A 25193-nucleotide genomic window follows, 5' to 3' on the forward strand; every position below is an offset into this window, starting at 1 on the left:
CAATGAAAATTAAATGTAAAGACTTGCTGATGAAACGCAACGGCGCGTTTGTATCCAGGCGGGCCAGTTATTCCACGATTGTTTCGTTGTAATTTCACTACTGTAATTACACACGGCGACAACGTTGTGCAGAGCGGTGCAACACAACCAAGCGCGTTCATTTTTCACGAGCTCAGCTGCTGAATTCGCATAAAAGTTTACAGAGTGGAAATCGGACTTCGCGCGCTGTAGCACCGAAGCCGGGTCTTGCTTGACACCCGAAACGCTGGTTAAACGTATGGACGGACAGAGCTGAATTGATTACAAAGCACTCCTTTCACTCACCACAGTCATCAGTTGTCAGTTACCACGTCCAGAAGAGCCTGTTAAGGCAATATCAACTAAATCTCCAAGAAGTTTCTATCTGCGCCAAGGAACGGATAGTGCGCGTCAGCCCACATGCGTTCGGCGCGCGTTCTGTGGCGAAACTTCGGCGCTTCGGTGTATTCTGCCACGTTCTGTGGTTCTGCTAACCAAATTTTAGAAAACAATCCCTTCGAATACGACTCTTTTAGGTGATAGGCGAGACAAACCATTGCTCACACACAGTGGCACCGAGTTTTATTTCAGAACGTACAGATAAAGCAAACACAAAGAAACGAGACACTTTTTTTTTTACACATGCATTCATGCATTGCTATTTGCGCCATGCCAATGCCATCGTGATCACTTCGATGCGTTTGGCAATGCGTAACCTGCATAACGTTAGAGCGTTTGGTTCTGCTGACTGCTTTGCCCCCACTGATAGTGAACTCCTCCTGCACGCTGGCCTTGCCGCGCCTGTGACCACATGCGTTTTCGATACTTCGTTTCGCTTCGTGGTCCACCTTACGGTTTCCGTGCCAAGTGCGACTGCGCTGCGTGCTCCATCGCGTAACGCACCCGAGGGCGTCGGCGCTGAAAACCCGGAATTCTTGGCAGAGTATTAAAAACGCAGGTGAGCAGACGTGGGATGCATGTGCGAATCACGTTTCATTCCGTTCCGCTGTGCCACCTTTCATGAAGGCTTTGCAGCGTAGGCTAAGTTCGGGAACAAGTGTATGAACTCAGTCTGAGCAACAAACACTTGTCGGTGTCAAGCGCGCGCTGGCTCAGTTTTCGCGTGCTGGTAATCGCTTGCTCTCGCTACTCTGAAGACCCGGCCGCAGCAGGGAACGGGCAACGAACGAGCTCAGGACATTCTCTTCGAAATCCAAAACGTTGACTGATGTTGCGCTGTGACTGAAGATTCTGCGAAGTGTTTGAAAAACAGGCGCACTCTCGCTTCATTTGCGTTGGGAGATCAGCGAGTTGCCGGCAAAAAAAAAAAAAAAAAGTTTAGCTTTTAATAAACATAATTTTTAACCCGTTAGGACATGGGTTGTTCATTACGCTTTAAATCGCGGGCACACTGTATGCACAAGATGCGCTTTCGCCCTTGCTTAGTGGTAAAGGACAAGTATCCTTATATGTGGATTTATTTAACTGCCCTTTTATGGTGACCGGGCCTACCTTTCTCGCGTGGCCCGTGCGTACAGCGGTGTGCATGAAGTGTGGAAGCACTTTAATCGCGACCCTGACAACAACATATATGTGTGTGTGTGTGTGTGTGTGTGTGTAGGACGTATACTGCATTTTAGCAGCCAGTTTTTATGTGCAGTAATAGTGCGACTAGCATTGCCTTGTTGCTGTATGCATCCCAATTTGATGGGATGCTATATATGCTGTGTTCATGATGCATATGTTCTGGTTGAAATCGTCAGGTGCAACAAGACCATCGTGAAGGGTGCCAACATGGCACAAGGCTGTCTTAGATGAAAGGGACATAAAGCCAAGCTCACTGGAAAAGTACTGCAAGAGAGGCTGCTTCTAAACTGGTTAGTGTCTGTAGACTAAATTAAAACAGTGCAGTGTAGTGGGAACATCACAAAGGAGGCAGACACAAACAGCCTGATGTCATTCTTGCCTTTTCCATCAAAATTTAATTGCATTCTGCTGTTTAATCAAAGTTTACACAAACCAAGCAGCTTGGAATTTTTATGGTACGGACATCCGCACTTCTGTCTAAAGCACTGCATTGCAAAGATAAAGTAATGCCACAGAAGCTGTGATGGTTCAACATACTTGAATAAACACTGTATGAACGCTTTGTGGCTGCCACGTCCATATGACTGCCACTATTCACAAGCATCACCAAGCAGCACTTTATTGACATTGTTACCTTCACGTCCCAGTGTACCGTTCAAGAGCTCAATTATACACGTAGACATGTACACACATATACACACATAAACACACAAGGTGCCATTATAAAGACTGCTATGACACAAAAAGAATGTCTTGTTACCTTGTTATCATTTTGTGGACATCCTATCTGGGTGCATTATGAGAAAAACAGATACCGGTTTAGGGGGGAAAAAATGCATTTGTTACATAAAGGAAAGGTAAAAATCATGAGACATTCCACTCTGCGAAGGTGGATGACCAGCGAAGCTGTTTAGCATATGACACAGAGGTGACACAGAATTTTGAACATAGGTACGGACTCATTTACCATGATTTTTCTGTACATAGGCATGGACAACAAAACCGCCTCCCCGAGGAGCCAGAGGAAACTAGACACGCATGACATTTCGACAAGAATGCCACCACGGGAGAGCGGAAGTAAAGGAAAGGAGATATGCAACGCTTGGAACACCGTCAAAGAGACGGCAGAGCGAATGTAGACGTGGCCAACACGGGTCAAAGTGTAGTATCTGTTCTTATCAGCTTAATATCTGATACGGGTTGTATTGGGACCCAAGATATTAACTTATTTTTGCAAGTTGGCAGAGTGCTTGAAACCTGCTTCAGCTCCACCGCGAGTCGGGTCTAGAATTGCACTATCTTCGGGATCGGCCCACGGTTCTTGGTCTATGGACATCGATTCGCTCGAAACGAGCCATATACAGCTTCACTGTAAAAAGAATCTTACTGTATTCTTGAGCTCTTGGTTCATTGATTCTATAATCGTGAACGAGTTGGTGACCACGCTGGCATATTAAGTTGCAATTTTAGGAACTAAATGAAGCGAAAGCTGTCATCACTAGTGATCTTGTGGTGCTTGACCTTAAACGGCACGTGGTGTCCTGGCCACAGCATGTTTGCGCAGGTGCTGACACGATGCCTGCAGACAAGTGCCTCGCTCCGGGCTGTGGAGAAGACGGCCCTCATGGAGCTCCGCAAGAAGACGGGATACACCTTCACCAATTGCAAGAAGGCACTTGAGGCCACCAACAATGACATCAAAAAGGTAATGCAAAGAGGCTTTGTTGTCCAGAAAGATCAGAGTCTACCATTCAGAATATATCACATGGTCAGGCCAGCAGATAAAATAAAGAAGGGAAGTAACATTGAAAGTGAGCACAGTCCTCACTACACTTCTTTAATTTGCACAAGATGAAAAACACATACATGCGCACACACACACCATTATTGTAATACATGTGAAGCTTGGAGGCTATCCTTGTGTGGCAAGTTCTCAGTAAGTGTGATGCACTTACAAGGAGCCTAGCACACAGACATCAAAACTCTTAACAACGTGCCTGTTCTTTGCTGTTTGCAGATGCATGCACTGTGTTCTTTCCCTCCTTTAAATAAAATTAAATGAAAAATAAACATTTCCTTCAGATATTTGTATGTCTCGTCCTTAAAAGGTTAATAGTCATTTTATCAGTTTACCGAGCAATGCAGTGATGTTTTGAAGGTCATCGCCAGGTGTGTCATTCCCACTGTTGCAGCACACTGATAGCTTTTGGCAAGATAGCGCAGGCCACAGTGCATGTCGACAACTGGTAATGCTAAAAAAGAAGTGCTGCTTTTCCCACACTGCTGATAAGACAGAGGTTAAAAGCCGAGCAAGGCATCACTGCAGGCTGCGTGCTTACTTATGTAAAAAGTACCGTTAGCTTCTTGTTGGCACTTGTAAGCAATGCACCATTACAGTTCATCTGCAGCTCCTGCAAACACACTACAGCCAAACATTTGCATGTTTAAACAAGGTATTCAAAGCACATTAGGAGCGTGTTTCATACCTTAGCTTGTGACAAAAACAGGCAATAAACTGCAGTGATTTTGTGAACCTATATTAGTGGGGAAAAAAAGATATCATGTGGCACTTTCCCTGTGAAAAATTTGCTACTTACATTTGAAAAGCTATCTCCTGCTCATTCTTTTTTTAGAATATTGTCCTACAGCATGCATACGTTTGCCACTGCATACATTTCCGAGTTTGTGGGATAGTGCCTTTTGCGTATGTTTTTGTGTGCTTTTTTTCTGACTTTAATCTCTTCTCGTCTAACACAGCTTGAGTATCATGCTGGGCATCCCACCAGGCAAACCCCTCCAGTTTACATTAAAGAGCCTCTTTATTGCTAGGCGAAATTGTTCCGCTGTTGGGACATGAAACATGCATAGCAATTTTACAGTGGCATTGCCAAACCTATCCGGCACTTACCGTATTTACAACAAGCATAATGTTCACACATTTTTATTTTTGAAAAAAATTGATACAAATTTGGGGGATATGATATTTATGCTGCAAAAATGTTCTAATAGGACGTTCAAGATGCTAATAAAAAAAAATAAGTGTTTGTAAGTTGGGTTTGTCATGCCAGCCACAATAAAATCAAACAAAATATCACTCCCAAACAGCATTTATCTTTGTAATAAGAGCAAAGGTTCTACGCAAGCAAAAATTGTGAATGCCCTTTCTTTGCAGACATTACCTGAATCTAGAGTCACTAACGAAAAAAATAGTCGCCCTTTCAATGGTGCGATGATTGCTCGAGGAAGCAGAAAATCTAAATTTTTATAACCAATGCGGGGCTGCAAACATTATGTGAGCAAATACGATGCGTCATTTTCTTGCTTAGGAAAGCTCGGTTCACAGTATGAGAGGCTTCGGCTAGAGATTATGGGACAACACTAGTCCCCACAGCTCGCTCTGTGAGCAGGAGCACTCAAAAGCACATCAAGAGTGCTCTCAAGAGAACAGGTGTGTTCCAGTTGGTGAACAGGAGCAGGATGGCTGTCGTCTGGTGGTAGAGAAGTAGTAGTTCCACTGCATCAAGAGCAGCCCCAAAAGCACTATGAGCTGCTTTCATGTGAAAGGTGGAGCACAAAAGTCTCAAATGCCGGTTTTTCAACCGGCACGTTTCGGTCACTTGGTGTACCTGCCCTTGCCCACCACCCTCGCACCAGATGTCGGAGTGCACGGAACATTCCACTGACAGAATACATAGTCTTGCTTACACTGCAGAGCTGTTGTACTTCTCCCTGTTTGACACTTCCAGACCATTTCACCCTCTGGAATGTGCTGTAACAATTTGTATTGACAAACTTCTGTTTGACTGACTGTGTACGAATCACTATGCATGTTTATAACACATGGGAAATAGTGCAGTGTATGCTGCATAATTGGCTATCGCACAGTCGTAGAACTGCGGCCTTGGCCATGGAGCTGCACCTCAGAAAGGGGAATGTTAACCCTACATGGACATTCTTTTTTTCTCTGCTGTGGTCTCATTCACAACCGTGCTTTCTCTCTCCACGTTGTCACTTACCCCTCTCCGCTATGGCGCACCTTTCTGCCCTGCGGCACTTTCTTCCCCTCCTAAATCCTGCACATTGTTTCTGCTCATGGAGGGTGAAAAATAATTTCCAGTGCATATCTATGGTGAGACAGTGCCTAATATGGCTGTTGTTGTAAAAGCATGCTTGTGTTTGCTTGCCATTCCGTGCCATGCAACCTTTGTGAATGCAATGAAATGACTGTCAACACTCCTGCGGGTGACACAGGCTGAGAAGTGGCTCGCCGACGAGGCCAAGAAGTACGGATGGGCAAAGGCGACGCAGATGCAAGGTCGCCAGACCATGCAGGGCCTGGTTGCCATCAATGTGGATGGGCCCTTTGCAGCCATGGCTGAGGTAAGCTGTAACTGTACGGCTTGCATGTTGTGGGGTTTATCGTACAAACAGAGCAAGCCTCTTACCATAGTTGCCTTCCAGCCCGCTAAGGCGCTCTATTACTGGCATGCTTCGCAGCAGCGGTGGTGTAATGAAACTCGTCGTGAAATCAATCAATTCAGGCAGAAGCACATTGTGAGATGTTGACATAACAATTTTATGAGGGAAGCTGACCGGGGAAAGGATGGTAAGGAGAGGTGTTTGCACGGAGAAGTACGACACATGTCTAAGTATCGGTTGACTGAATGAATGTTTGATGTTTAATGGCGCAAGGGCCTGGTATGGCCAAAGAGTACCATGCTAGTGTTAAGTATCAGTTGATCTGTTATAATGAAAACAGAATTTCTTTAAATTGGGCATTATCAATATGAGGAGGCTTTCTCCACTCGTCCGTGCAGTGCGGCAGGTGCTATGTGCACAAGCAGCCTTTGCAGTTTGTTTTCTAATTTACTAAAGTCTGTGAATTAACCTTTCAGTTACTGGATTGAAGGCCCATGTTGCTATGGTAGTATTGCAGCAGGGCGCTGCAGGAGGCTAGAGCAAGTTATGTGATTTACGAATACCGTTCGTTGTTTAGATATTCACTCACAATAATTCTCCTTTTCGATTAAACCAGTTGCGCTGAAGTGCGGTGTATAGTTGCTTATCAGGGGTGTACTGTCCGCTGTTGTTATCATTTTATCAATGATGAAAGCCAGCTTAATGTTTTTGGGAGATTCAGCCACACCATAAAATGTACGTAGAAATTAAGCATTCTTAATTTAGGCAAGCCAGCTTTTGAATTCGATTCCTTGGATCAAATATTCCATTTGTTTAGAGCTATTTTTAGACAAGCCTCGTAATTTATTTGAATCTGTAGTTGTCTTGAAAAATTGTGCTTGGGTGCTCATAAAATTCAACCCTGTTCATTGTGCTTGAAGAGCGAATAAAAATGCCCCAATTTTGTCGCTCTTGAGGTAACGTTCATTTGCCCTGTATTTGTGGCATGCAGGTGAACTGCGAGACAGACTTTGTGGCTCGGACCCCGGAGTTCCAAACGTTCGTGGAACAGCTGGTGCGGTCATGTACCAGCCATGCCAAGAAGCTGCCCTCCCTGGAAACCTCCATCATGAAAGTGAGTGGTAGTTGCTGGCTTGGCTTGGCTAACTGTGGGGCCCGTCGCTAAGCATGAGGTCATCATTTATATTCTTGAACTTGAGCAGGCACACGTCAATGGACATGCAGATTGTACTGTAGAGTCCAGTATGAAAGTGGACAGCTCGTTAGTATTTGAGTGATGACTAGTGCAAAGATGCAAGTAAAAACTTTTCTGACGATCACCAAGTTGTTCTGCTGTGTAACAATCTGCTCCTCCTGAAAAAAAGAAGGCAAAATTTTGTTCTGTAAAGTCCAGTATGAAAGTTGACAGCTTGTTGGTATTTGAAAGATGACTAGTGCAAATATGAAAGCTCAAGCTTTGCTGACGCTCACGAAGTTCTGCTGCGTAACAATCTACTCCTTGTGAAGAAAAAAGAAAAGCATCTGTTCTGTGATTCTTCATTTCAGTGCAAAGACTAGGACATGTGGTGGCCTTAAATGCTAATAAGGTGCTTCTTAGACAGAACAGCTTAGACACGTTGAAAGCAACACATGAACATGCAACCAACAATACCATCCATCCTGTTTGCAGAAAGCCATCAGTGCTATCAGTCATGGCACGAGTGCACACTGCAGAAAGAAGATGCCCGTTTTCAGGCTGTGTGCATATATTGCATTGGTTGCCATCATCGTCATTAAATGATATTAAGATACTGGGGTATTACAGACCAAAACCACGATCTGATTATGAACCACGTCGTAGTAGGGGACTTTGGATTAATTTTTACCACTTAGGTCACTCCCCAGCAGCCTACATCATCAGCGTATTTTTGCTTCATGAAATTTCCAATCGCCCCAGTCTTACGTTACCAGATTCAAAGTTGCACCTGCAGTAATCGTAATTTGATCAACCCAGTTAATTTTCTGTCGTCTTCAACTGCACTTTCCTTCCGTTGGCAACCATCCTGTAACTCTAATAGTCACCGGTTATGTCCATACTTATTACATGGCCTGCCATTATATGTGCAATTAAATAGTTTGATGGTGCCCTCAGAAAAATATGGGTAAATTAAAATCTTGTTAATTAGACCCTGATTAATTCAGAAAATATGACGATTTGGACTTGTCCTCTGCTATCAGAAAATGTATGCATTAGTTAATTTGGAGAAACCCCGCACTGCTGCAAGTGTTCAACACAAGAGAGCAAGAGCTGCACAAATGGCATTAGCATTCAACTGAAACAAAGTGGCGAAGCCTGTGTCGCCATAGACTTCAGCAAGAAGAGTACAAGAATGGCAAGAACCATGGAGGAAAGAAAATTTCTAGTAGAACCCACCTCGCAATGGATGTCAACATTAATGCGATTTGCATTGAGTCAGTGTAGCAACACACTGAATTGTCAAATTTTTTCACATTTTTGTGCAGCATATGTCCGTTAATTGGACTCCGGTTAGTTCGATATTCGGTTAATTCGATCCCGACTGAAGAACCCGGCCGGTGCCCATACATTTTTATGGGCTCGAACTTCCGTTATTTCGATCCCAAAATTGGCCATCGGCAGATAATTCGAACTTGATTGGTCAGCTTCACCGCTGTACAGCCGTGTTGTGCGATGATACATACGCAATCTATGGAGGTGAAGCCTACCAAGAATGGAATCACGGGGCATAGTACGCGTTTCTTCATTATACAGGCGCATCCGCGCCATCACCGATACGAGCACCTAGGCGCCTAATAAGCATGCTGGCAGCCATTCAGAGCCGTTTCTGACGCTGCTGTGGCGATCTGAGTTTTTTCGCCCGCCGTGAGTGTCTTGTGTATGAGGCCGCGTGCGCGCACCCTGCCCCGAGAAGCGGAGAAGACCCGCCCGTGTTTTGGTAAGGCTAGAGAAAAGGAAGCCGAGGAGATGTTTAAAGCCAACAAAAAGAGCGAGGGTCTTTCCAGAACTCTGAAGGCCTTGCCAATAAACTTGTTAAGCGTCTCGGTGCTGCTGCTGTCACCGGAGACGGCGCATTTACGTGAGTAAATTAAGAAACACGTGCTTTGTCCCGTAACAGTGGCACCGTCGCGTCCCCCCCCTCTCACTTAGTATGCTTCACCGCATAGCTAAACTGTATTGCGGCGAAGCTAACTTTAAAGGTGAATACTGTCAAGTCAATCAACATGGTGTTCCGGCGTTTTTTCTGCCATTTGTTTAATTCGACCCGCCAGATAATTCGACCAGTTTCGTCTGGCCCATCATGATCGAATTAACGGAAGTCGACTGTAGCCGACTTCAATTCTCTTTGCGACATCAATTCTTAGTAGCTCAATGCTTCTGATTTAATGCACGCTCTGGTACCATTTTGTTCACTTAGTTTCTTGACATTCGGCTGCTTTTGTTGCCGACTTTTTCGCTTCTCTTAGCTGATTTATTCATTTTTCTATTACCGTCATCTTCACTTCTTTCCTGTTGTTCTGCTTGCCTATCTGGGCTACTGTCCAGATGAACATATCTCTTCTGGAGGACTGGCCAAACATTTTCACATACCTTGTGTCAGAAGCCCATTTGCACACACCCAATAGCCCAGTTGCACATGCTCAATGGTCCAAGTTGTTTATTCTTAAGTTGTCTATTCGGGCACATACTCTGTGGCACATACCATGTGACCCAATTCGATGTCAGAGAGTTTCGTCAAAGAGCAACACATAGCCAGTGTCACATGCTCGGTGAAGTTGGTCCAGTGATTGATTTCATACCCGGTTCCCTCAGCAAAGCAGCTTGATAATCTGCCCATTAGACAATGGACTACCCAGTGACTCAAGTTGGTGGGAAAACAGTTAGAGACATAGACACCGTAAAGTGTGTGAAGTATCCGAAGAATGCTAATCACATTAAAGAAACTTTTCTTTCGGCCACTTGAATGCATTGTTGGTGTTCAGACCTGCGATTTTTATTTCCATACCCTACAAATGAGGTGGTTGATACCCTCTAGTTGTGTACTGACGTTTACTCCATTGTTGTATCTTTAAAAGAGTAGGATGACTCTACCAGACTTTCCAAAAAAAGCATCAACCCTTCAGGCATATGACAGTGGAGAAGAGCTGTTAATTGATTTGTATATTTCCCTGCAGCAAATGTGTGCAGGTCCACGTGACCTTGTGTTGCAACCATGTAAGGTGCTTTGTTGAATACCAAGGCTAGCGCATGCCCTTGTAAGTGCTGCTGTAGATTGTAAAGGTTTGCGCTAGTCCCCAATCTCTACCCTGGGAGTTGCGGGAGTTTATTTATTTATTCAAAAGAACCTTACAGGCCCTGTGGCAGGGCATAAAGTAAGGGGGGCATATTAAACAGTAAAGGTATAAAAAGTAAAAATTTTTAACAGGAACATTACTATAGAAAGATTACCGTGTTACACAATATTGAAGGCACAAGGAATACAAAGCAATATCTGAAGGCACACGAACAGTTGTTACTGTTTTCAGAGCAAAGGACTACCGTTTATGAAAATGATATACAACATGGCAAAAATGCACGATAACATACACTAGATTGGCCACTCGTGAACGGTATTAAATGGGAAAAGCATGAGTAACTGAGAGCGGAACGTGTCGGGATTAGATATTGAGGCTATGTTATCAGGGAGGTCATTCCAGAGACGAATGGCACGTGGTAGTGCAGATGAATTAAATGCATTTGTTTTACCGTACAGTATATGCGCATGAAACTGAGTTGCTTGGGAAAGAGAAATCATTTCGTTTGACATTTACCACACCAGATCCAATTAAGTTTGTTGCATTCAAAAGAGCAATGTTGAACACGATTGATTGTAGAAAGCGGGGGTTTTTTTTTTTTTCATTTTTGTCATCAAATTGTTTTTACAGAATTTGTTGAAAATTGCAAAATTAAAAAAAAAAAAAACTGGGGTTGACCTTAAAGCTCTAACTCAGAAATAAAAGAAAAATGAGACCGCTGTTACCTGTCTCACAATATCACAATTCTGTAAACTCACCTTTTGAAACATCTAAAGCAGACAAAATTGACATGTTATGCATTGCTCTAAGTTAGTGTGACACTATATTTTGAGTAGGACTTTTGCGAAGCCCTTGTTAATGTTATAATTTCATATAATCTGTAAAGTCGTATTAACCTTCTCCACTTTTGATGCTTTAACAGATGCAGCTTACAGAACTGCGGTAATATTGTGTTTTCGTGTGGATTTATGGATTTTTAAACACATTGCTTCAATTTTCTCGAAACTTACTGATTTTTTGGCAGCATTCATTAAATTTGTGAGACCCTAAATCTGAATTATTTCTACAGTTAGTAGAACTCAGCTTTATCTCTTGAATACAACCAGTTTCACCCAAATCATCTCAGTGGACCTGTAAAGAAGGCATATATGCATTTACCATGTATTAGATTTTAAAATTTTGACTTGACCCTGAAGTAAAGCTGTCTCTTAGAGGCCAAGTGCAAGGAACCATTAGACCACGAAAAAAGCATTATAGAGTGGACTCCATGCAAATTTCTAAGGTTGAAGTATGAGAGGATGCATCACAAAAAGCCAGCAAGAAATAGACGCTCTTGATGCCAAAACTGGGGGGAAAATGCTGTCATTGCCACTCATCGGCAATGCTGCAGAACCAATAAATTTGAAAATCAGCAGAATGGCTCCTCCGCGTGACCTCTGATATTAGACGACACCTGTGGCAGTCTGGAAATTCTGGAAGTGACGTGCCAGGGTTTGAGTTGTGTATCCGCTAAGCACCAGGTGTGCGCGTCATCTGCTAAGGCGCTTTTGAAAGGCTGTTAATAAGAAAATTGGGCCATTACCAGCCAAAGTTGCTTCAGTAGTGTATGGCCACTCGTCACCAATTTAGCCAAAGTGAACTTTCATTGCAGTTGGCCTTTTACATTTGCTTGACTAGAGAATGCCGAAACTGAAGAAACCCTTTGATGGCTTGCCCTGGTCTCTCTTCCGCGCCATGCACACCAGTGTAACAAGCTCTGACATTGTCTGCACTGTCGTGTGAGCAAAAAATGATGTCTGCTTGCGTGATCAGGTGCGGCTGGGCACCAAGGAGCTGGAGAAGCTGCGCATCAAGGATGGCCACACGGTGGAGGAGGCTCGAGCATTAGCCATTGGCAAGCTTGGCGAGCAACTGGCCGTGCGACGAGCCCTGTGCCTCCGGGGCGAGGCGGGAACCACGCTGCTCGCTGGCTACTGCCACCCGCAGAATAACCAGAATGCAACCAAAAAGTACCCCTGCTTCGGTGAGCCTGATGCTGTGCACGTGCATGCATGCAGCAGTTGCGCATGTGACCTGGTCCAATGATGACCCTGTGCTTGCACATGAGTTGTGCTTTCATTGGCGAAATTTCTTGCTAAACATTTGGAGGCACAGAACCGTTGCTTATAACACGGGTTCACCACAAGTGGTTGGTGGCAGATTATTAAGACATTTCAACAGCCATCATGTTTGCCTTGTAGAAGCAACACAACTCTTTTTTTCGAGTTTTATAGAGTTTAAGAACTTCGCAAGCCATCAACTTAATTGCCATTGAAAATTGCCTGAGTGACACAGTTATTACCAAGCAAAGCTTCATATGTACTGAATTTCAAAGAGCACTTTTTCTGAAGCAGGGATGCGGAACTGTAAGTATGAGCCGTTAAGTACTGGAGGCTTTGTGGATCACACAAGCCCTTCACAGGCCACATTGTCGCATTAATTAAGTACTGGAGGCTTTGTGGATCACACAAGCCCTTCACAGGCCACATTGTCGCATTGTAGTGATGGTGAAGAACCACACATTAGCAAGAACTGTGATTGAAGAAACTGACCCTTTATTGGGCCAACTTGTGCTCAGAAATATAAGTTACACTCAAAGCACGATAGTGGTGAGCACATTCGGTTATCCCCCGCCGGGGCGTCTGCGTAAACAGGCGTTTGGTGTGCTGCGACACCACGTACCCGAGCACACTAGGGTTGGACCCTCACGCGTGAAGCTGTGCGCGGCTTAGTCTTGTCTGGGGAAAGGGGGATCCTGGGGGTTGAGCCGATGCTGGGTGTTTGGACCTTAAGGCCCCCCGGCGGAGGCAACACACCTCTTCGGCCTCTGCTTCACATAGACGGCACCTCCAGACTGACCCACCTGGAGGAAATCGGCAGTCGCCTTTTCCTGTCCTTCTATTCAATCTTTTGCTTTCCCTCGCTGTCTCTTCTTTACTGTCGTCTCATCACTTCTTCTCACTTCCGAATTTCTAGGCGGCAAGGGTTAACCTAGTGTATGTGTCCAACCTTGGGTATTTTATATTAGGTTATAGTAGCTACGTGCAGCTGGTGTCTGCATTTCCTCCCGGAATCGTGGTGTCCCCTTGTTGGGCTCGGTGATGGGTGGCTGACGTAGCTATCGAAATTAAATGAATTCTGCAAGGCTAAGACGTCATTCCCCCCCCCCCCCTTTCCGATTGTCCTCTTTCAAAAAGAGGACGCACCGAAGACACTTTCCAGCTATTCATCCAGCGCAAAGAAACTTTCCCCCACTTCCATGTGATACACAGTCAAGATCCTGAAATGACAGTCAGAACTATCTCACCTTTCATCGTAGCTAAATGCCTTACCGACACACTAGGTGCTGGCTACAAAGTGACAGAAATGAGCAGTCGCGACCTTCTTCTTGAGGTCCGCGACACTCAACAGCAAGGCAAACTCTTCAATCTCTTAGCATTCTGTAAGGTGGCAATCACTGTTACCCCCCATCAATCATTGAACACGTGTAAAGGAGTCATCTCTGATGAAGATCTCTTGAGCCTGAGCGAGGAAGAGCTCCTGGAGGGCTGGAAAGAACACAACGTGATTCAAGTGCAAAGAATAAAGATCAAGCGAGACAACCAAGGTATTCCAACTAAGCATCTCATCTTCACCTTTGCATCAAGCGTGCTGCCAGAAACCCTGGAAATGGGATATACCAAAATTCGAGTTGGGCCTTACATCCCAAATCCCCGAAGATGCTTCAAATGTCAAAGATATGGCCATGGTTCGCAAAGCTGCTGTGGCCGACTGACCTGTGCAAAATGTGGCAAACACAGATCCAACAACTGTAGTGGCACACTCCGCTGTCCCAACTGTGACGGTGGACACGCAGCGTACTCTTGAACCTGCCCCACATAAAAAAAAGAAAAAGACATAATCACAATGAAAATCAAAGAGAACATCTCATTTCAAGAAGCGCGGAAACGTTTCCTTTTTCCATACCTCAGGGTATGCTGATGCGGTGCGCAAGGGGGCAACGTCGCAAGACTCCGCTTCCGGCCCGGCCCACAAAGAGTGTGGTTGCGGCCATGCCACCAGCCCCCTTGGCATCAGCAACCAGCGTTGCTGTGCCGTCCCTGAAGGAGGGCTCATCGAACTTTGGGTTGATGGCCTCCAAGGCCCTGCTTTTCGAGGCAAAGCCTACGGTGAAAACAACCCGCTCATGTGAGAGGAAGTCAAGCGGCTCCCAAAAGTTGATGGACACAATCCCGAGCCAGACGGCACATCCAGTGCCTTGGGAGCCGCATGAATCTCACGACCCCTGCAAGAAAGACAAAACCTGAATCATGGGGCCTGAAAAGGCTCCGTAAGTCATTTTTCCAACTTGACTCTTCTTGACACACAGCATAAAAACACGAACAATATGGCTATACAAATAATACACTGGAACGTTAGAGGTCTTATCCACAATCTTGATGACATTAAAGAACTCTTACATAAATATAACCCAAAGGTGCTGTGTGTTCAGGAGACACATCTTAAATGTACACAAACTTTCTCTGTCAGTACACCATCTACCGTAAAGACCGCAACGAGGCGAATACCTCGTCTGGCGGTGTAGCAATAGTTGCGGACAAGTCCGTAGCTTGTCACTATGTCACCCTTTAGACACAATTTGAGGCAGTGTCAATTCGGGCAATTCTTTTTGCTAAATTGATCACTGTATGTTGCATATATATACCCCCTAATTATCACCTCGTAAAAAGCGATTTTTATAACCTAATTGATCAGCTTCCGGACCCATACATACTCGGAGGCGATTTTAATGCCCACAACACCATGTGGGGAGACTCGCGATGTGAAGCGAGAGGTCGTTTCATTGAAAATTTTCTTGTGAACTCCGGTGCGTGCCTCTTCAACAAGAAGGAGCCAACATATTATAATATTCATCATAATTCATATTCATCAATAGACCTGTCAATTGGCTCTGCTTCAATTTTCCCGGACTTGCAATGGCATGTAATCAAAAATACATATGGAAGTGACCACTTCCCTGTAATATTTTAATTCGATACGTCAACACGAACGCCCCCCACATACCCCCCGGTGGAAACTAGCCTCCGCCGAATGGAATCATTTTAAGGAATCAACTTACTTATCACGGCATGTTATCACCGATTTTAGCATAGATGAAGCAGTAGCATATTTTACTTGTTTTATACTCGACGCAGCAGAAAAATTCATTCCACAAACACAAGGACTCTCATATAGAAGACGGGTTCCCTGATGGAATGAACAGTGCAGACTGGCACGAAAGAAACAACAAAGCATGGGGTTTGCTGCATCGCTCCCCGACTGCAGAAACCCTCATAGAATTTAAACTGGCAAAATCACAAGAAAGGCACACCCGGACACAGGCAAGGAGGGCTAGCTGGGAGAGGTTTCTCTCGGGCATCACTTCCTACACCCAAGAGTTCAAAGCATGGAATGGCGTAAGAAAGGGAAAGGGGCAACAAATCCAACCTTTGCCCTTAGTGGACGACCTAGGCACTACCTTGGAAGACCAGGCCAACGCTCTGGGCGAACACTTCGAACATGTGTCCAGCTCCACACATTACACAATATCATTCCTCAAATATAAGCAAATCCGCTCCTATAAATTTAAATACAGCTTTTTCCCACGTACTATTGAATTCTGGAACTTAATTCCCGGAACAATTAGGTCACTGCCATTAAACGATTTTCTGTTAAAAGTTAACTACACCTTATTTTGTGTATTTTTTTTTTGTTGTTACAGTGTATTGACTCACTCCCGGTTAACTACACCTGATTTTATGTATTTTTTTGTTGTTACAGTGTATTTACTCATTCTCGTTTTTGTACTGATTCTCATTGTTGCTGTTATTTTGAGTCATTTGTATCATCTGCCTTATTTCTTGTGAATTTTGAATACGTTGTTGTTTACTTGTTTTTTTTTTGTATGATTTGTTTTTGTTTAACCCACTCCTGCAATAGCCCCATAAAGGGGCTGCAGTATGTATGAATAAATAAATAAAATAAATAAACAATTAGCTGAACTTAAGGCGCTCGATCGTAAATGCCGTCCGGGTGAACCATGCAACCGTCCTTTTAATATTGCCGTGCTTAAAGCTGCATTGAGCACATGTAGAAGCTCTGCACCGGGAGCTGGTAGAATCATATATGACATGATTAAGAACTTACACAAAAACACACAAATGACACTTCTGGCACTTTTCAGCTCTGTCTGGGCTGCCAGATGCCTCCCATCCTCATGGAAGGAAGCTATTGTTATTCCCGTCTTGAGCTGGGTAAAGACCCTTCCTAGGCAGCAAGTTATCGCCCGATAGCTCTTACAAGTTGTCTGTGTAAGCTATTTGAAAAAATTATTAATCGTAGACTAATACGTTTCCTTGAACTGAACAATATGCTTGATCCTTATCAGTGTGGCTTCAGAGAAGGGTGGTAAACGACTGATCATCTTGTGCGCATTGAAGGAGATATCTGTGATGCATTTCTGCATAAACAGTTCTTCTTATTCCTCGATATGGAGAAGGCATATGACACAACGTGGCGATACGGGATCTTGCGAGACTTGTTGGGAATGGGCATTTGTGGAAATATGGTAAACATACTAGAAAGCTATTTGGCCAAACGTGCCTTCCGCGTGAAAATTGGCAATGTATTGTCGCAACCTTTTATACAAGAAACTGGTGTACCCCAAGGAGGTCTGCTTAGCTGCACACTCTTTATCGTGAAGGTGAGCACGCTTCGGGCTACATTACCGCCAGCCATTTTTTATTCTGTTTACTTAGATGACATACAAGTAGGTTTCAAATCCTGCAACCTGGCAGTGTGTGAGACATAAGTACAACAGGGCTTGAACAAAGTGTCCAAATGGGCAGACGAAAACGGATTTAAAGTAAACCCAAACAAAAGTTCTTGTATGCTTTTTACAAGAAACAAAGGGCTCATTGCAGACCCCAATATCGAAATGTATGGTCAGAAAATCCCTGTGAACAAAGAGCACAAGTTCTTAGCCATCATACTTGACTCTAAACTGACTTTTATTCCACACATAAGGTATCTCAAGGTGAAACGCTTAAAAACAATGAACTTACTGAAAATTTTATCCCACACAACATGGGGCAGCGATAGGAACCCTTTAATGAATCTTTACAAGAGCCTGATTCGATCACGATTGGACTATGATTGGACTGAGGTGCCATGATCTACCATTCTGCTGCCCCGAGCATGCTAAAGATGCTAGATCCAGTCCACCATCTAGGGATTCAACTGGCCACTGGCGCTTTCAGAACAAGTCCCATAGAAAGTTTATATGTAGAATCAAATGAGTGGTCACTCCCATCTGCAGAGAACATACATCAGCCAAACATATTTTCTGAAAGTTCACTCTAATCCTCAACATTTGTGTTTTAATGCCGTTAATGATATGACATACGCTACACTCTTTCGTAATCGTCTCTCTGCAAGACAGTCCTTTTCACTGTTGTGAAGGAGCTTAGCGTTGAAATGGATGTCCCACTCCTTAAACATCACTTAATTCTTCCAGCCAAGCTGCTACCTCCTTGGGAGTGGCAGTTGACACAATGCGATACATCTTTCCTGCAAGTTACAAAGCACGCTCCAGAGATTGAAATCCAAATGCATTTCCTGGAACTCCAGTACAAGCACTCCTACACGGAGTTCTTCACAGACGCATTGAAGTCACATGACAGGGCATCCTATGCAGCCGTCGGTCCATCCTTCTCGGAATCCGATGTAGTACTGCATCCGGAAACTGGTATCTTTACGGCTGAGGCCTACGTACTATTGTCAGCTGTGGAGCATATAAGGAAATCAAAACTCCAAAAATCAGTTATATATACATATGTACTCCCTAAGCGTCGTGAAGGCCTTGATGTCATTCTGTAAGCACAAAAATCCAGTATTTAATGAACTCTATTCCGTCTTGTGTGAAGCATACATATCTAACCAGCATATAATTATATGCTGGGTGCCTGGCCATAGGGGCATTGAGGGTAACGTTCTAGCGGACCAGGTGGTCACATCAATTGCATTGCATGCTAGTAATCCTACCGCTGCACTCCCTGTCACAGATCTGAAGCCCTCGTTACGAAGAAAACTGCGAAACTACTGGCAGAGCTTGTGGGACGTGGAAACAAATAATAAGTTGCACATAACAAAGCCACAATGAGGTTTCTGGCCTTCTGCAACAAGATCACGCCGAACGGATGTCCTACTCTGTCGTCTAAGAATAGGACACACATTTGGCACCTATAACTCTTTACTCACTGGAAATGAGCCTCCAACCTGTGGTAGATGCGGGGAGAGGCTGACCATCCTCCACGCCGTCCTGGAGTGTCAGGAAGCCGAACCTGAGAGAAAGAAACACTTTCCCTTAGCATACCGGCAGCACATCCCCCTTCATCCTGTAATGTTACTCGGCCCAGAACCACTCTTTGACACCAACGCAGTCCTAGGTTTCCTGAAAGATGTTGTGTTACATGTTATTAGCCCTATATATTTGTAGTATTTGTAGCGCCTCCTCTCTTCAGAGGATGCCACTGTGATATTTGTTTCATATAGCACATGCCTCTAAGTCCTTGTGTTTCAAGGGCTCTGGCGAGGCAGTAGTGCTCTAGGCACAATCTCACATATTTTGTATATTGCATCATTTTTTCCCAGTGCATTTTAGTGTTCATAGTACATGTCAATAATCATTGCCATAATTTTATTACGCGTACATTTTATGCAATTTACACCAACTCGTTTAGGCCCCTTTACAGCCACGTCACATTAACTACACAGAACCCATCAGACCGCTACAAACTCATTAACACTAGCATGGCGCTCTTTGGCCATACCTGGCCCTTGCGCCATTAAACATCAATCATTCACATTCGGTTATCATCCAAAATCTGATCTCCTGGTCAAGTGCATCAGCTATGTATACATGACTCTGCGTAGGTTCTAGTGTAATCACTGTTTCTTGCATACATTCTTGAATATACAACACTATTCTCGTTGCGCACGCAATATGATTGCACAAGGTTCGGTGACAACATGGGCAACGGATCGAACCAGAGGAACACACGAGGGACCTCTGATACAGAAAGGTGCGCCTTGCACTGAACGATGACATTGTGACAAAGATTGGCTAGTGAAAAATGTTCATCGCAGACGTAAACAATTTATGTGCATGTCAATATAATGTTTGCTTATCCCAAAAGCTCCCTGGATTGCCATTTGAAACTCGCTGTTCTAAGCTTAAAACTTGGAAAAGTACCTTCAGGTACTATTAGCAATAGTTGACTTTAGTGCAGTATAGTCTGTTAGTAGCAGTTTCTTATAAAGAAACATTCAGGAAGTAAAGTTCTGTAAAGACAAGGACTAAAGTCTCTTGACACATCAACATTTTGCTGTCGAAAGCTGGCCAAATGATCTTCAGCCATTAAGAAAATGTGAATGTGCCATCATTGCAAAAATCCAAGGGTTTATCATGGGCTTGCATGTTCGTATTTAGAAATGTGCTTGGAAAAGCTTCATTCTTCCACATATGCTATTTAAAGACAGGCTGGTTGTTTTTGTTAAAGGTAACCCTAAATGATGAACTGTGAAAATAAGGGCATCGCTATTTTTTTTTCTCCAATCCCTCTTGATCGTAACATTCTAGACTATTCCAATGTCCCTGTGGTCGTTGCAGGTCGGTACGGTGCCGTGGTGGCATACCGGGACCTTGGCGATAGTCCACTGAGCGAGGATGAGATGGAGGAACTGGGGCGCCGCCTGTGCCAGCAGGTGGTGGCACTGAACCCAAAGTCAATTGGCCTGCTAGACGACTACCTGCTGTTCGAGAAGGAGGAGGAAAAGAGGATCAAGGAGCAAGAGGAGAAGGAGAAGAAGGCCAAGGAAGAAGTGGGTGAGAAGAAGGAGCCAGAAGGCAGCCAAGCAGCAGAAGACAACACACCAGTGTCGGAAGAGGAGGAACAGGTGTGCGGGCCAACTTCTTCATATCTCTTGTGGCAACAGCTTTTATGAACTGGTATCACCTGGGCATTTCGAACACCCTCAAAGCGATATTCAACTGACTCAAAAATGAAGTGGGCACCACACTATGGGCAGATTTGAGTGCCCTTTAAGTGGATAGTCTTTCATTCGATGGAACTGTGTGGAGCCCCATCAGAATCTTGAAGCTCCACAAGTAGTTTAGGAGTGTATCCTTGTCCTCAGCCTATTTGCACTAACGCACCTTAAGCAATGCATTGAAAAAAAAAAGAAAGAAACAGTGCTGGTTCTCCACTGAAAAAAATTCACAGCAAGCAGCCTCAATGTTGCCAAGTGCTCAAAAAAATTCAGTTCCAGTTGTTGCAAAAAAAAATGCAAATGTGACAGCGGTCTAACTAAAATATTAGAGTAATGCTGTAAGCATTTAAAGCATTCTGCAGAAATAAAAATTTTCTATGTATTTAGATCATTTTTTCAGGGCCGATTACGTTCAGTAATGCAAAATTGACAGTGGTGCCGCAAGCACCAGTGTGAGGTCATTGAGACACCTCACTGGCAATACATCTCGCCATATAGCAGTGGAAGACTGCTTCACATTTGGTATTTGATGATATTAAAGGCCACTGGCTTGATACCCCTTTATAAGTGCCAAGCACGAGGCCTCAGGATCGTTTCTTGAAGGCTCATGATTTAGAGAAAGCTTTTAAAGAGCGTTTTAGAGAAAAGTGATTTCGCACTGCGCTTGCGAGCTCCACGTGCCACACACGAGTGCAAAACTTGGCTGATATGTTCACAGCAGCGTATGCTAACCGCCGGCTGTATTTTTCTGCCGAGCCCAAGCGGTGGTTCAAGGACCCCTTGAAGGAATTCATACCGTGCCCGATGACGCTGGCCCCGTTCCACTTTTGGTGTGCTTCACTGCAATACGTGTACACTTGACCGCATAACATTGCTCTATTACAGTGAAACTAAATTTTGGGAACCAGCATTATACAACGTTTGACCCTTTATTTATTTTATTTTTTTCACGTACTTTCAAGGCCCGAAGGCATTACAGAAAGGAGTGGAGTTGAAAACAAAAGTAATGCAGTAAAAATACAAACAAAAAGTATTAACAAAAAATATTAACAAAAGGCATTCTGAACAGCAGTCTTGAAATTGGTAGTAGAATCGGTGATGAGTGCAATTGATGCGGAAAGGCGATTCCAGTCCGTGCTTGTCCTAGGGATGAATGGGTCACCGTACCTGTTTGTACAGCACAATGGCACCGATTGGCTGTGGTCATTGTAGGCCGAAATATAAGACGGAGGGGCAAGAAGGGCCTTGCCGTACTTCCCATGTTTTTAGGCCATTGGTGAGGATGATAAAGGCACAGTCGGCACCATTGTTGACAGCTGCAAATCCTTTCAATGGAAAACACGGCAGCTAACGGTAGCAAGCTTGGTAGCAAACGTTGAAGCATTTAGGCCTTGCATTGCCACGGTTGCTACGGCTGCTAGTGGATCGCTGTGTGAGAGCACCGATTCAATGCTCCAAGATAATTAAAAAAGTGGCGGCCATGGTCACTTCGATTAATACTGTTTCACACCTGTCGTCGTGGAAGAAAGTCTGGAAAATCGGACAGCAAAGGTTTTCAGCATCCAAAATTTCAGACATCCTTGTACATTGACTCTGTCGGGTAAATGCCGGTGCCAATCAGGCATCTGCAGAAACCTGTATAGTTGGTTGTACTGTAATCTGGGGATTTGACTTAAGGGAACCGAAATTTTACCAGAACATTTTATAAGCTTATTGCCAAAGTGAAAAGACAGTGCTTTGTATTCATAGAATCAAACACAATTATCATTTCAACTAGGAATTGCACATTTAAATTAATATAAGTTGTGTCTGAAGCGACATGACACTGTGAGATGTGATCACAAATCATTTAGTTAGCTTTTTCAGATGTTCATTAGCATTTTGATTCTATTCACTGATGCAGAGTATGGCCCAGCATGGCCAAGCTGGATTGCACTTTTACAGGAGGATAGCTCTTTCCGGCTCCAAATATAGGGGGTGCAGCTTATAAATGCATAGCTCTGCAAATATTTTCTGACAAATTCAATTTTTTATAACTTGGGTGCGCAACTGCACAGTACATGTAAGTGACGAGCAAGGCAGAGTCTTGTCGGAGGTGGACTAGAGTCATGGATTGCCCAAGCTTGAATTCATTGCGTGTATACTGTAGTGTCCTTGCGGCTGTTGACGATCGCTAAAGTGACCCAGCATGCAAATAAACTAATTTCGTGCAGCCACCCATGGAGGAAGAGGAGGAGGAGGAAAGCCGGCTACTGTTCCAGGACTATGTTGTTGACCCCACCATCAAGGTTGGCCATATGGTTGCTGAAAGCCGCATTGACATCATGGACTTTGAACGTTATGGCTGTGGCGAGAGCACTGAAAAGAATGAGTAGCTCACGCTGCCCAGCACCAACATGCCAGCTACGCGTCTGTTCAGACCTGCACCATTGCATCGGCGTCTGAGCATCAGCTTGCGCAAACCTTCTCTTGATGGCAATGTTGAATGACGTCCAGAGTCTAAAAAGGTTTTGGTAGATATTTCCCACTTAGTGCCTTCTCTCTTCAACACTCACAGAGTCAGCTGCAGCAACACAAGGTTGGCATGCGTCGATGGCCACCACCCTGAATGTTTCTCATGAAGCATGCAAAAGGGATCACTACTTGTTGCCTCTCACTACTGTAGCAACAGGCAGCATTTGCGGCAGCTGTTGACATCACAGGCTGCATTTCTTTGTTGCGAGCATGACTAATGCAGCCGTACTTACTTCTAACAAGGTGTATTGATACACTAGAGGACATAATCCGGTGCCATTTGGTGGCTGGTGATGGAACTGGTGGAGTGAAAGGACATCACGTGTAGCAGAAGACATCTTAGAAATGCCAGAGGACATTTTCCATCGCCACCTGGTGGCTGGTGATGGAACTGGTGAAGTGAGAGTGCATCTTGTGTTGCAAAAGGCATCTTAGAAACACCAGATGACGTCATCTAGTGCCATCTGATGGCTGGTAGTGGAACTGGCGGAGTGAGGTATGCCTAATTTCAGGAGCTGTCGATATTGCATGCAACTGTAGTATTTCAGTGCCATGGGAAATAATTGTGGCGCCACCTTGTGGCTGGTGGAAGAACTTGGGTAGAGCGAGGGGTGGCAGCATCGACATGTTGTGCTCGCAAGTGGCAAGGCTGTGGCTTGCATAGGTTTCTTGCATCGTACCAGTGATCTTGTAGTGTTGCAGCTCTTTTTGCCAACTTCACAATGCATTCTGGGCTGTGCTTTATGCATGTGTCACATGTGGTGTGGAATTTTTGCTAATGTTAAACAAATACCATGTTGCTGGAACTTTATTATGTAGTGAATGATCAATTGCTCGCAATAGTACTACTTTGCGCACATCTGTCGTGGCACATTAGCGTCATTGTTCTCATATGTAAAGCTGTGTTGTGCATGTTTCGGACACCTGCAACCATTGCAGCAGTGTTTCTGATCTGTAATTCATCTTGGATGCCTTGACTGGCATCGGTATTTTTTCGTTATCTACGCTATATTTGCAATTATTTTGCCGTAGTTCTCATCTGATGTATAAATTATATACTCTTATTCGAGCTTAAGCAGTACATGCTATGTGCAGAATTATATACCTTGACACTACGGGCCCATCATATGTGCATGCTGTATCATGTTGAGTAATAAATGATGTTTCAGTCTGTTTTCTTGGCATCTGCACTGCATGTGTGAAAAATTGGTGCCTTCGCAGGTCTGTGTTGAGCTTTTATTTTCATCGCTAGCAGGTCTTAGCTGACCACGTGTGGTCCACTCTGCTTAGAGCCGTTCAGTGGAAATGCTAGTGCAAATGCGCACACTGCTCATGCCGGCAGTGGAAACGTAGAATGCTGCCCCCACTCCACTACAGAGTCATCTGAACAAAGTGGCTTCTTTGTCGTTCTGCAGCCCAGCTGTCTGCACATTGCTCACGTCTTCGAGAGGCATGCTTTCGGACAAAAACTTGAAATCAATGCATTTTTCTGGAGTGCCTGTGTGCGTAATTATACGTCAGAGTTGACCATAAATGACGCTCTGCTAAAACTGTCCATTACCTTGGCAGCGTACCGCAAAAAAAAGTGTTACTCATTGATGTAAGTGCCCAACATGTTTCATATTTGATAAGGATAGCACACACGGTGATGTGAACACTCTAACACCATTTACTACATCTGTAATGCATACTGCCCAAGAGCAGGCCAGCTAGGTATGCAAAGCATTACTGACAGACTCCTCAGAGAGAATGTGCTATGTAATGAGGCGTTTCTGACTACCAGTTAGAGCGTGGCAGGCATCCATGGCAGCAACTACGATGAAGGCTTCTGTGGTGTCGTGGAGAGAGCAGGGCGAGGTAGGCAAGATTCCGTGTTGCTCGTTCGCTGGTGCATCCCATGCTTGACCAGCAAGGTAAACTTTTTCCATCATGCCTGCTGGCATTGATCACTTGTCCAACATGGAACTTTATCATGTAGTGCCAATGGTGACCTCAGAATGCAAAAGCTTTAGCATCGTTGATGCCAGTTTTTCTTCTCTGCCCTGGGAGCACACATTTGTCACTCTCAACTTCATCCTTTTCCCATGGCTACTCTTATCATGCATGGTGTGTGAGAAAGCTTTTGGTCGTGCTATATATTCAATATTCATTAACTTCCTTCATCATCTCTTCTAGAAGCTGCAGAACTGGAAAACCTTGCAATAAGGCGTTACCGG

The 25193-nt window shown here is 44.3% G+C and overlaps 1 protein-coding gene and 1 pseudogene across 3 annotated transcripts; both read left to right on the forward strand.

The window, feature by feature from the left end:
• Window positions 1–734: 734 nt before the first annotated feature.
• mEFTs (elongation factor Ts, mitochondrial) lies at window positions 735–24153 on the forward strand. 3 transcript variants are annotated; one of them, XM_055066935.2, is made up of 9 exons: window positions 735–976; window positions 1782–1895; window positions 2593–2767; window positions 3157–3310; window positions 5857–5985; window positions 7016–7138; window positions 12148–12358; window positions 20084–20370; window positions 22677–24153. In XM_055066935.2, the coding sequence occupies exons 4-9, from the start codon at window positions 3158–3160 to the stop codon at window positions 22836–22838; spliced, it is 1065 nt and encodes a 354-aa protein (XP_054922910.1). In that variant the 5' UTR covers window positions 735–976; window positions 1782–1895; window positions 2593–2767; window position 3157; the 3' UTR covers window positions 22839–24153. The 3 variants fall into 3 exon arrangements, with proteins under 3 accessions (XP_054922910.1, XP_054922909.1, XP_050028163.1); XM_055066934.2 differs by lacking the exon at window positions 2593–2767 and having other exon boundaries at window positions 736–976; XM_050172206.3 differs by lacking the exons at window positions 1782–1895; window positions 2593–2767 and having other exon boundaries at window positions 736–976.
• Window positions 2751–2926, forward strand: LOC126523769 (U2 spliceosomal RNA; annotated as a pseudogene).
• Window positions 24154–25193: the final 1040 nt, after the last annotated feature.

The sequence above is a fragment of the Dermacentor andersoni genome, chromosome 6, assembly GCF_023375885.2.
Source record: "Dermacentor andersoni chromosome 6, qqDerAnde1_hic_scaffold, whole genome shotgun sequence".
In the NCBI taxonomy this organism is placed as follows: domain Eukaryota; kingdom Metazoa; phylum Arthropoda; class Arachnida; order Ixodida; family Ixodidae; genus Dermacentor; species Dermacentor andersoni.

Excerpts from the sequence above, each read along its gene's own strand:
- mEFTs (XM_055066935.2), top strand. The coding sequence starts at position 3,158 with ATGTTTGCGCAGGTGCTGACACGATGCCTGCAGACAAGTGCCTCGCTC. Across the intron at positions 3,311-5,856 it reads CCAACAATGACATCAAAAAG|GCTGAGAAGTGGCTCGCCGA; the intron begins GTAATGCAAAGA and ends CGGGTGACACAG. Across the intron at positions 5,986-7,015 it reads CCTTTGCAGCCATGGCTGAG|GTGAACTGCGAGACAGACTT; the intron begins GTAAGCTGTAAC and ends TGTGGCATGCAG.